This window comes from Tupaia chinensis, unplaced genomic scaffold (assembly GCF_000334495.1).
Source record: "Tupaia chinensis unplaced genomic scaffold, TupChi_1.0 Scaffold000407_4, whole genome shotgun sequence".
NCBI classification, from domain to species: Eukaryota; Metazoa; Chordata; class Mammalia; order Scandentia; family Tupaiidae; genus Tupaia; species Tupaia belangeri.
This window is the reverse complement of record NW_006159912.1, coordinates 4,777,145-4,789,977: the sequence shown is the minus strand read 5'-3', so window position 1 is coordinate 4,789,977 and position 12,833 is coordinate 4,777,145. Positions and strand designations below refer to the sequence as shown.

Here is a 12,833-nt window from a genome sequence, read left to right as displayed (position 1 = left end):
TTTCCCTCTCTGGTCAAATTAAACATAAATAAATAAGCAAATAAAGTTAAATAAAATGATTCTTTAAAAAAAGATAGAAAATCAGGCCATCTGGTCTTATGCTATACTGTCATTTAAATACAGCAGGACTACCTTGATTCAAACTTATAGGATTGGGTAAATACTATATATTTACATTATTAGGATGTTTAATTTACGAGATATTTTCTAAAGGTTTTCAGTATTGTCACATATTTTTATGATTCTTCCAGGCAGCCCTTGACATTCGACAGTCAGTGTTTGGTGGCAAAAATATCCATGTAGCAACAGCTCATGAAGACTTGGCCTATTCTTCTTATGTTCACCAATATAGCTCTGGAAAATTTGACAATGCACTGTAAGTTCCACATTCTGTTTTCAGTGAAGGATTAAGTATTGCTTTTTCCCTAATACTGTAGTACTTAATATACTTTATGGATTAAATTTGGAGCTTTAATGGAATGCCTAAAATGTTCTTTAAGTCATTTCAAATTATACTAGTTTATAAGACATTTATTTAGACTTTATGTGGTTTAATATTGAGACATGTATATTTTCATGTAGTATATGACTTATCTTTGAGTATTTCCTTCAGTAATTTTCCTTTAAGGAAAATTTAGCAGCCTCTAGCTAAATACCAGACTTAACCTAAAAACTTCTTGCTAAGAACAAACAGAAATACTGAATAAAATACAGTTTTCATCTTTTAAAAATGCATAACTGAACTTACAAGAGTGACATGAAATACCCAAGATTCAGTAATGGACATTTAATTCCAAAAATTTAAGCATGAACTATGTATGATGTAACTACTCTATAGTGGTTGGGAAACTTGGTGGTTTCTGTAACCTTAGTTGAAGAACAGTCCTGCGTTTGAAAGATACTTAGCCTTTAGCAGGCCATTAGGTAGAATTGAAACAACCCTCGCATATAGCCAGGATCAAGGCTTCATCCTTTAGGGGAAGGCTTCTCCTTCAGGGAAAGGACAGACTAGGGGAAAAAATTCTTCCATTGGCAGAGAGATGGTAAGAAAACTTACCCCATTCGAGCTTGGGCTCACAGCTGAACAGAAAAAGGATAAAAAAAGAAGCCTCAGAGTTTATAAACTGTAGACTTGTATCACTTAAGTTTGGGAATCATGAGTGCAGGAATCCCCAAACAGAGGTGGACCAGCAGATGGCGTAATGGTTACATTGTTGAACCATGGTTTGGGTCCCAGATCAGCGTCTTAAAAAACTCACCTCAGGGGCCAGCAGTTGGCGTAATGGCTATGTCACTGGACTCCCATGTAGTCAACCGTGGTTTGAGTCCCGGACCCGGTGGCTTAAACTCATGTGTGCATGCGTGCCCAAGATCCTGAGAGGAGGATGGAGGAGAAGGGATTGCAGTGTGGCCATCCCCCCTGGGGGATGATTTCTCGCTTTCTGTCTCTCTGGCTCTCTCTGTCTTTCTGGTGAGCACATGTGCCCTATATCAAAAACCTCGCCAAAAAAAAGAAAAAGAAAGAAAGGAAAAAAAAAAAAAAAAAAACAACCCAGCATGCTGGCCCAAAATCCCAAGAGAAGAATGGAGGAGGAGGGATTGTATCATCCTCCCTGGGAGGTGATTTCTTGCTTTCTGTTTTTCTCTGTCTCTCTGGCGGGCGCATGCTCCCTATAGCAGAAATCTCTAAAAAAAATAAGAGGAATCCCCAGAGAAAAATATTTTAAAAACACTTTGGAATAGGACCAGCAGATGGCATAATAGTTAGGTCACTGAACTCCCACATAGTCAACCATGGTTCAAGTCTTGGGCCTGCCAGCTTAAAACTCATGCTAGGTGCGTGTATGTGTGTGCCCAAAATCCCAAGAGGAGAATGGAGAAGAGATTGTAGTGCAGCCTTCTCCCCTGGGAGGCAATTTCTTGCTTTCTGTCTCTCTGGCGAACAAACGCGCAGTATAGCAAAAAAAATCTCTCTTAAAAAAAACAAAAACACTTTGGGGCAGCTAGTTCTCTGGGGATGCCTTGTGGCAGAAAATGCAAAACTCTTGTAAATAATTAACTTTCAGCTCAATCTATATAGATATTTCATAGATGAAGCTCTATTTAAAATGATCTCAACATCAAAAATTACAAACTGTATAAGGAAACAGTATATGATTGAGAGTCAGCAGAAATAAAAAACAGGATTAAAAACATAAGAACTTGGGAAGCAAGTGGCATCAAGCTGGGGTGACTGTATTCCTTGTGGCTGACCATTTCGTTCTGGTCCCAGACCTGGTAGTTTGAAAAACATGCCAGGCACGTGTGCGTCCATGTCCAGTATCCCAAAAGGAGAACAGAGAAGGGATTGTGTTGTGGTTATCCCCTATTGGGGGTGATTTCTCATTTAACCTCTCTCTCTCTCTCTGTCTCTCTGCAGCAAACACATGTGCCCTGTCACAAAAACTTAAAAAACAAAAAACTAAAAACAAAAAACTTTGGATAACATAACTTTTTTTGGTTGATACTATAAAGAAATTACTCTTAAATGATTAAAGACATAAAATAGATTGGCCAACTATGGCTTCTAGACAAAATAGTTTTACTGAAACACAGCAAATTTTGACTTTCACACTACAACAGCAGAGTTCAGTAGTTGCAACAGAGAACATATAGCTGACACAACCTAAAATATTTACTATCTGGCCCTTTACAGAAATAGTTTGCTGAGGGGCCAGCAGTTGGCGTAATAGCTGTGTTGTTGCTGGACCCCCATGTAGTTGACTGCCGTTTGAAGCCAAGAGCCAGTGGCTTAAACTCACCCCAGGGATGTGTTTATGTGGGCCCAAGATTCCAAAGGAGAATGGAGGAGAAGGGATTGTAGCATGGCCATCCCTCCGGGGAGTGATTTCTTGCTTTCTGTCTCTCTCTTTCTGGTGAGCACATGTGCCCTATAGCAAAAGAAAAAAAAACTCTCAAAAAAAAAAAAAAAAAAAGAAAGAAAAGAAAAGAAAGAGTTTGCTGACTGATATAAAAGAAAGAATCAATAATATTTTGGAGGGAAAATGAAAAAGGGAGATAAAAATAACTGATACATGCAGCAACATTAATGAACCTTCAAAACATTGTGCTAAGTGAAAGAAGTAAAGATTCTCACAAAAAACACATATTGTATGATTCCATTTATATGAAATGGCCAGAGTAGACAAACGTGTAGAGACAGAAACTAAATTGATACTACATACGTTGGGAAGTTGGAGGAAGATGGGGAGTGACTGTTAATGAGCATGGATTTCTTTGGGAGTTATGAAAATATTTTTAAATTGTGATGGGTGTACAATTCTATGAATATATTAAAAACCACTGAATTGTATTTAAGTGGGTCAATTATGTGATATTATATCTTAATAAAAAGAGCTATTATAAAAAATAAATACATAGAAATAAAAAGTCCTTGTTGATGTTTAAATTCAATAGGCAGATTAAACAACAGATTAGTTACAACTGAAGAGAGTATTTGTGGCTGGGAAGACAGACTTGAGAAAAGTAATGATTATCTGGAAAATGGGAATAAGAGGCTTAGAGTTATTTGAAAAGAACTGGTAGGTGAAAACCTACAAATAGCTTACCTTTTATTTGGTGAGATGGAGCATATACAGATAAGTAGACAAACAAATAACTATCAGAATACATACTGTGAAGAAGAAAGAATAAACTAGGCTAAAAGTTTAAAGAATGATAATAGGATTTTTAAGGGACTTTTATATATTCTGATCTAAAAATGCCTGTTTAATGAGGATTGAGCTATGTGGCTATTCAAGAGAAGAGCTTTGCAGAGAAAGGTTAAAGCAAGGAAGCACAAGGGTAACTGCTAGGGCTGTGTGGCTGGAGGGAAAGAAAACAAGAAACTTGTTTACCAACAAACGTGGTTTTAGAAATGCTTTATATCAGGGACCAGGAGTTAGCGTAATGGCTATGTTGCTGAACTCCCATGTAGTCAACCGCAGTTCAAGTTCCGGACCCGGTGGCTTAAACTCATGCCAGGCGCATGTGCATGCGTGCCTAGGGTCCTGAGAGGAGAATGGAGGAGAAGGGATTGTGAAGTGGCCATCCCCCCAGGGGATGATTTCTCACTTTCTATCTATCTGCCTCTCTCTTTCTGCTGAGCATGTGTGCCCTATAGCAAAAGCCTCTCCAAAAAAAAAAAAAAAAGAAGAAGGAAGAAAGAAAGAAATGCTTTATATCAGTGTTATGTTATAGATTATAATTTTTTAAATGCTTAAATCATTTGTAACAACAAAAATGCCAGATGATGTCTACCTGTCTTGCAGATTTCATGCAGAAAGAGCTATTGGTATCATTACCCACATCCTACCTGAAGATCATCTTCTTTTGGCTTCTTCAAAGAGGGTGAAAGGTATTTGTGATTTAGTCTGATTTTTTTTTTAATCGATGACATAGGATATAAAACAGGGATGTTTATTTTCTAAGAGGCAGTAGCACAAGATTAGACTCTTAACTACCTCTTCCCAAGGTAGCCAGCTCACCACAACTCCATGTAAGGGTTTCTCTTGGTTCACAGTGAAAGATTATTCACTTTTCTCATATAAAATGTTGTTAATAAGTCAAAATTTCTTTCTTTTATCCCTCCTTTTTTTTTTTCACTCATACATCCATTAATTTCTTCTGAGGAGCTCATGAAAGACTAACACAAATTGTTCTGCAGAAGCATGGATAGGAAACTGAAGTTTGGTTTCATAGCTTCAGCTTTATAGTCCAGGTTTCTTAAACTGACCTTAATATCATGTTACTCTGAATGTTGCAAGGCCCTTGCCAAACACCACTTGTTCCTTTTCTTATTTTAAGTTTTCTTATAATCACCACTAAGACATTTGCACTTAACCCATTTATTTTGCTAACATTATTGATTCACTTATAAGTTAATCTCATGCACGCTAACTAAATTTTATCTTAATTATGGAACTGGGTTTTTTCCTTCCTCTAGAGTTGCATTTTTTTAAGTTATACAAGTAATAATTAAAGTAAAAAAAGTAAATAGAGGGACCAGCAGGTGATGGGGTGGTTAAGGTGCTGGAATTCCCACATGACTAAACGGAGTTGTAGTCCCAGACCTGGCGGCTTGCGCAGGTTTTCTCTCTCTCTCTCTCTCTGGCAAAACTCATGTGAGAAAATAATAATAATAAATAAAATAATTCTTTAAAAAAGGTAAATAGAAAAGAGAAAAAACAAAGTAATTGAAATGCTATACCAATCTTAAACCAACATCTTGGCAACTGTTATTTTTTAGTCTTATTCTTTCTTTAAACAAGGTAATTTAATAAATGAATGTTTTTATTTTAATTTTATTATCTGTTTTTCACTTAATATATCATATACATTGTCCATTTTAATACACGTAGGTTTATACCTTTTTTCTTATCCTTTTTTTCTAATATATTTAATGTCATCTCTGTTATTGGACTTTTATGTTGTTATTAAGCTTTTCTTTAAAAGTGATGCAGTGAAGTAAATCATTTGACTCTTCTGTTTACTTTTATGTACATGGACAATTTTCCAAGAAATAAAGTTACTTGGTAAAATAATGTGTATATTTTTAAGGCCTTATATGGAATTTGAAAGTCTTGAATACAACTTTGAAATCGAAATGTCTTCTTGCCTGATTTTGTTGGTCAAGTGAGTAGGAAGAAGCCAGTATTTGTGTTTGGTTAAAGGTTATGTTTTATAAAGTGTGGTTTCAAAATTTTGAAAATTGCTTAGGTACTCCTTGGCACAGTTTCGTAACTTTAAAAAGTTTGCCATTTACTTAAAAAAACAATTCACATCAGCAAAGTATAGCAATCTATTAAAAGAGAAGTTAACTCTGCTTAATAATTTGATAAATACCATTGGTTTTCTTAAATTTGAATTAAGTATACTGTGCAAAATAGAATACTTAAATACTTAAAGGGGAATAATTTCATCTTGACTAGTTATAAACCATAATCACATTTAAATATAATTATAAACATCAGTGTTATTTTGTTTTAAATTAGATGGTCTAATTAGCTTTGATAGATGGTTTTGGAGTGCACTAATTTATTGCTTTCTTTATCAGCACTTATTTTAGAGGAGATTGCAATTGACTGTCATAATAAGGAAACTGAACAGAGACTGCTTCAAGAAGCTCATGATTTGCACCTGTCCTCACTCCAACTAGCTAAAAAGGCTTTTGGGGAATTTAATGTACAGACTGCAAAACACTATGGGAACCTTGGAAGACTGTATCAGTCAATGAGAAAATTTAAGGTAGAAACATGTTTTACTCTATTTCTTCTCTCTAAATCTTAAATAATAAAATCTTAAATAATACATTTTCATTAATAAAGTATATGTTCTCTTTACTCCTATCTTATTTCACAAAAAACTTTTAAACTACTATAAAATTTATACTTGAAATATAAATAAAATAAAAATTCTAAACACATCAAAAAAAAGCTAATACGATTATTAGACTTCAAACATAATTCTTAGCCAAGTTAAATATATGTACAGGTACTACTATAAAATTTATACTTGAAATATAAATAAAATAAGAATTCTAAACACATCAAAAAAAAAAGCTAATACGATTATTAGACCTCAAACATAATTCTTAGCCAAGTTAAATATATGTACAGGTTTTAACAGAATGCCTGACACATGGTAGGTAAGAAATATCAGAAATAAGTACTGTAGCAATAAAAATTAATGATTTTAATTCTCTTTTAGGATTTTGATTTATAAATTCCTAATATTGTCCAATTTAGGGCCACAGAAAGGAAAAAAGTGAGTGTACCTGACCTGTGCATTTCCACCTGAAAATCAATTTATATATCCCTCAATGTGCCTGAATTTAGTTTGTTAAGAATAAAACTTGTCAAGACTTAAAAAAAAAATGAAGTATACATCTTTGTAAATTAACACATTGTAAGTCTAGTTTCTTAAAAAGGTTCTATTAAATTTTGTAATGTGTTAACAAATTTTTATTTTTGAATTTTTAAAAATTTCTTCTGACAGTTAATTTTGTTCATTTCCTCTAACAATATAGTTTTTATTTCTTCCATCATAAACAAGTGTCCCCAAAAGGTCCCCATGCCATTGTCCATGCCCAGCCTCATCCAGCCCCAGTCACAGCATGTACATGTCTATAGACACAAGGAGACCTTAGAATGGAAGTCCCAGGACCATATGTGTGGACCCAGCATCACAGAGTATTGCATCACCAGTGCACCACCACTGCCGGCCCAGTTTCTTCTGACAATTTTTTATTATCAGCACAAGTCTACCTTTGTCACTTTTGGCATAAGACACTATTACTATCATCATCTTATGTGTACAGTTTCCAAAAATCAGAAATTCTTTCCATAGGCAACCTGTGGGGAAAATACAGTGTGTTCTTTGATCTGATTACCTTATGGCATTCATAAGACATCTTTGACATTTGGAAGACTCTTGCTCATTGGGTAAGAATTGTGGGACATAAGAAAAAATATAATCTAATGATTGCATTGACATAATTACTTTTTAGGAAGCTGAAGAAATGCACATCAAAGCAATTCAGATTAAAGAACAACTTCTTGGTCAAGAAGATTATGAAGTAGCCCTTTCAGTCGGACATCTGGCTTCTTTATATAATTATGACATGAATCAGTATGAAAATGCCGAGAAACTTTATTTGCGATCTATAGCAATTGGTATGTTACCTTTAAATTTTCTTTAGTTAGTTGATTATAGAGATCAGCCTGTCAACATGTTTTTTATTTTAAACATATTCAGTATTTTTTATGTGAAATGCCTCAGATCAAAAGTGGTTTTGATTCTTTTTTTCTTCAGATTTTAAAATATTTACATATGCATTATGAGATATCCTAGGGATGGGGCCCGTGCTAACATAAAATTTATGTTTTTTTTTTTAAGAATTATTTAACTTCATTTATTTATTTACTTATTTTAATTTCACCATTTTTTTTTAGAGCGAGAGAGTGTGTGCACAAGAGAGAGAGAGTGAGAAAGCAAGTTACTAAGTCTGGGACTTGAACCATAGTCAACCGTGTGGGAGTCCAGTGCCCTTAACCATCACTCCACCTGCTAGCCCTTCATAAAATTTATGTTTTAGGGACCAGCTGTTAGCATAATGGCTATGTCGCTGTACTCCCATGTAGTCGACCGTGATTCATGTCCCCGACCCGGTAGCTTGAAACTCACGCCGGGCGCGTGTGCATGCATGCCTAGGATCCTGAGAGGAGAATGGAGGAGAAGGGATTGCAGCGTGGCCATCCCCCCTAGGCGGTGATTTCTCACTTTCTGTCACTCTGTCTGTCTCTGTCTGGCTGGCGGAGAGACGCGGTGCCCTATAGCAAAAACCTCTTCAAAAACAAAAGAAAAATTCATGTTTTATAAATTATACCTCTGTTTTATAAATACACCTTACAAACACAGCCCGAAGATAATTTTACATAATATTTTGGTATTGTAGCATTTTGACAGCAGCCCTTCCTATCAGATCAGATGTAGAATTTGTGGCATCACGTAAACCTCAAAACATTTCACATTTTGGAGCATTTCAGATTCTTGATTTGGAGATTAGGAACCCTCAACCTGTGTTAGGGAAATGTTATTATTAAGAGATAAATGGGTTTAGAGCTTCTAGATACCCAAGGACCACTGAAAAAACATCAGGACCATTTGCTAAAGGTGTTGTTTTGATGTTGAAGTCAGTGGAAGGTGGTGTGACAGTCAAGTGTCAAATGAAGGCAAAGTATTTGTGAGTTAAAACTCCTGATCAACTCCCCTGCCCTTTTCCTGACTTTTAATATCATAGATCAGGAGGTTACCAGCAGATGGTATAGCGGTTATGTTGCTGAACTCCCACATGGCCAACCGCTTTTCGAATACTGGACCTGGTGGTTTGAAACTCAGGCCAGGTGCATGTACATGCATGCCCAAGACCCTGGGAGGAGAATAGAGGAGAAGGGATTGTGGCATGGCCTTCCCCCCAGGGGCTAATTTCTCACTTTCTGTCTTACTGTGTCTGTCTCTGGCAAGTACACATGCCCTAAGGCAAACAGCTCTTAAAAAAATTAAAACCAGGGACCAGCAGTTAGTGTAATGGCTATGTCGCTGGACTCCCACGTAGTCGACCGCGGTTCGTGTCCCAGACCCAGTGGCTTGAAACTCACGCCGGGTGCGTGTGCGTGCATGCCCAAGATCCCGAGAGGAGAATGGAGGAGAAGGGATTGCAGCGTGGCCATCCCCCGGGGGGTGATTTCTCGCTTTCTGTCTCTCTCTCTCTCTCTGTCTGGCAAGCACATGCACCCTATAGCAAAAACCTCTAAAGAAAAAAAAATTTTTTTTAATTAAAATCATAGATTAGGTTTACCTGTGTTTTTTTGTTAAGAGGTTTTTGCTATAAGGTGCATGCGCTTGCCAGAAAGACAGAGAGAGAGAGACAGAAAGCCAGAAGTCACCCCCCCAGGGGGATGGCCACGCCACAGTCCCTTCTCCATTCTCTTCTCGGCATCATGGGCACATACGCACACATTCCCGGCATGGGTTTAAGTTACCTGGTCCGGGACTCAAACCATGGTCAACTACATGGGAGTCCAGCAACATAGCCATTACACCTTCTGCTGGTCCCTGTTTTTTTTATTTTAAGAATTATTTTATTTAACTTTATTTCTTTAATGTGACCAGTGAGAGAGAGCACGTAGATTGAGAGAGAGAGAGAGAGAGAGAAAGCTATCTGCCAGGTCTAGGACTGGAACCGTGGTCTGCCATATGAAAGTCTAGAACCCTCGACCACCACGCCACCTGCCAAAAACAGGCTTACCTGTTTTTGAGCTTGATGTAAATGAAGTTGTAGTTTATATTTTATGTATCTGGTTACATATTGCTACTATTTATTACTTCCAGTGTTATGTAGAGTTTACTGAATCAATATATAATTGTCCATTCTACTTTATGAACATTTGGGACATTTGGGTTGTTTTCATTCCAGGGCTATTACAAAATGAGATGCTGTGGCCTTCGTTTTATGAAGTACCTGTTAAAACTATCGCCTATTTTTATACTGAATTGTCTTGATTTTTAAACATTATTTATTTATTTAATTCCATTTGTTATTCTTTTTTTTAATTTGACCAGACGGAGACAGAGAGAGCAAGACAGGGAAAGTAAGAAAGCAGCCGCCAGGTCCGGGACTCAGACTGTGGTCAGCCATGTGGGAATCCAGCAACCCTAAGCACCACGCCACCTGCAGGCGCCCTGTCTCATCATTTTTTAACTGATTTATGGAAGTTCTTTTTATACTATGAATAAGCCCTTAGTTGGTTGCACGTGTTGCAGATTATCTTCTCTGGTTCGACTGCTTGTTTCCTATTTATGCCTTTTTAAGGACAGAAGTTCTTAATTTTTTTTTTTTTTGAGAGGTTTTTGCTATAGGGCACATGTGCTCGTCAGATAGAGAGAGACATAGAGACAGAAAGCGAGAAATCACCCTCCAGGGGGGATGGCCACACTGCAATCCCTTCTCCTCCATTCTCCTCTCGGGATCTTGGGCATGCACGCACACGCACCCGGCGTGAGTTTAAGCCACTGGGTCCGGGACTCGAACCACAGTCGACTACATGGGAATCCAGTGACATAGCCATTACGCTAACTGCTGGTCCCAACAAACCTACTACTTAGAGCTTTGTATCTATTTGTAGTTTTCTTTGTCTTTAACCTGAAGTAGTATGTATTTGCAATACTATATTCAAAAGTTAGTTGAAGTTGTTTACAACCCTCTCTTTAGCATGGTTATGTAATTTATTTAAAAGTCAATTAGGTTCATTTGTTTATATCTGTATTGGATTTTTCTCCCATTCACCTTTATTTTATTAAATTTTTTGAGGTAAAATATTAATGTTCTAAAATCAGAACAGTAGGGCCAGTCAGTGGTGTGATGGTTTGGGTGCTGGATCCCATATGGCTTATTTTGTGTTTCAAATCCATGACCTGATGGCTTGAAAAGCATGCCAGGTATCTGTGCGTGTGTGCCCAAAATCCCAGGGGGTAGAATAGAGGAGAAGGGATTGTAGCGTGGACATCTTCCCTGGAGGGTGCTTTCTCACTTTCCCTCTCTCTCTGGAGAACACATGCACCCTATGGCAAAACTAAAAAAAAAGAAGGAAAGAAAAAGAAAGGAAAAAGAAAGAAAGGAAGGAAGAAGAAGAGTTTATTCAGAGGTGTATAATTTCCCCTAATGTTTTCTACCCAGTTCTCACATACCTGCTCTGGATAACCTATTTCATTAGTTACTAGTTTTTTCTTTCCTGTGTATCTTTTTTGCACAAATGAGTAAATAAACAAATACTTCCTTTTTTTTCCTTTTTTGAAACAAAAGGTAGCAAATGATAGATATTTTCTTACTTTGACTTTTTAATTTTATTTTAATTTGTCCAGAGAGGGATAGAGCAAGAGAAAGAAAAAGAAAGAAAGCAAGCCGTCAGGTCCAGGACTCAAACCACAGTGGGCCATGTGGGAGTCCAGTACCCCCAATCACCACTCCACCTGCCGGCCTGCCAGCCCTTATTGAAACAAAAGGTAGCAAATGATAGATATTTTCTTACTTTGACTTTTTAATTTTATTTTAATTTGTCCAGAGAGGGATAGAGCAAGAGAAAGAAAAAGAAAGAAAGCAAGCCGTCAGGTCCAGGACTCAAACCACAGTGGGCCATGTGGGAGTCCAGTACCCCCAATCACCACTCCACCTGCCGGCCTGCCAGCCCTTATTTTGTTTTAATTTGCTATAGGGTACATGCACTTACCAGAGAGAGAGAGAGAAAGTGAGAAAGCAAGCCACCAGGTCCAGGACTCAAACTGCAGTCAGCCCTGTGGGAGTCTAGCACCTTAACCACCATACCACCTGCTGGTCCCACTTTGCTTTGTTTTTTTTTTTTTTTTTTTAGCTTAACACTACAACCTGTGAATTATTTCATATCAGTTCACAGAGTTGAGTTTCTTCTTTTGTAAACCAGCTGCATAGTGGGCAACTGGGTGAATCTTCTCCACTTGATCGAACCGTTCTCCTATGTAATTGCATTTGTTTCTTTTATTTTGCAGTTACAAACACTGCTGCTATGAATCACAGCCTTGTGCACATTTTTTTTTTATGTTGAAGGAACTGCCATTCTTCATTAAAATCTCCTTAGTCCCTCCATTAAATTTTATAATTATATATATAGTGAGGGCAGATTCTTTAGATAAATGTTTTAAATGTTTTCTAAGCCTATGTAATTGCATTTGTTTCTTTTATTTTGCAGTTACAAACACTGCTGCTATGAATCACAGCCTTGTGCACATTTTTTTTTTATGTTGAAGGAACTGCCATTCTTCATTAAAATCTCCTTAGTCCCTCCATTAAATTTTATAATTATATATATAGTGAGGGCAGATTCTTTAGATAAATGTTTTAAATGTTTTCTAAGAATTTTTTATTTATTTATTTTAATTTGACCAGAGAGGGACAGAGCAAGCAAGAGAGAGAGAGACAGAAAGCAAGCTGCTAGGTCTAGGACTCAAACAACAGTCGGCCATGTGGGAGTCCAGGGCCCTTGCTAGCCCCCAAGATAAATTTTTCTTTTTTGGAGAGGTTGTTTTGTTTTGTTTTGTTTTGTTTTGTTTTCGCTATAGGGGTGTGTGCACTCGCCAGACAGACAGAGAGAGACAGAGAGACAGAAAGCGAGAAATCACCCCCCAGGGGGGATGGTCACGCCGCAATCCCTTCTCCTCCATTCTCCTCTTGGGATCTTGGGCACACACGCACACGCGCCCGA

At 37.2% G+C, this 12,833-nt stretch overlaps 1 protein-coding gene across 1 annotated transcript in view; it reads left to right on the top strand.

The window, feature by feature from the left end:
* Positions 1-12,833, top strand: part of APPBP2 (amyloid beta precursor protein binding protein 2) — a 94,222-nt gene that overhangs the window by 78,418 nt on the left and 2,971 nt on the right. The window contains exons 10-12 of the mRNA XM_006154457.3: positions 4,311-4,396; positions 6,095-6,285; positions 7,547-7,712. Coding sequence (XP_006154519.1) covers positions 4,311-4,396; positions 6,095-6,285; positions 7,547-7,712 — 443 coding nt within the window. The remainder of the gene's footprint in view (positions 1-4,310; positions 4,397-6,094; positions 6,286-7,546; positions 7,713-12,833) is intronic.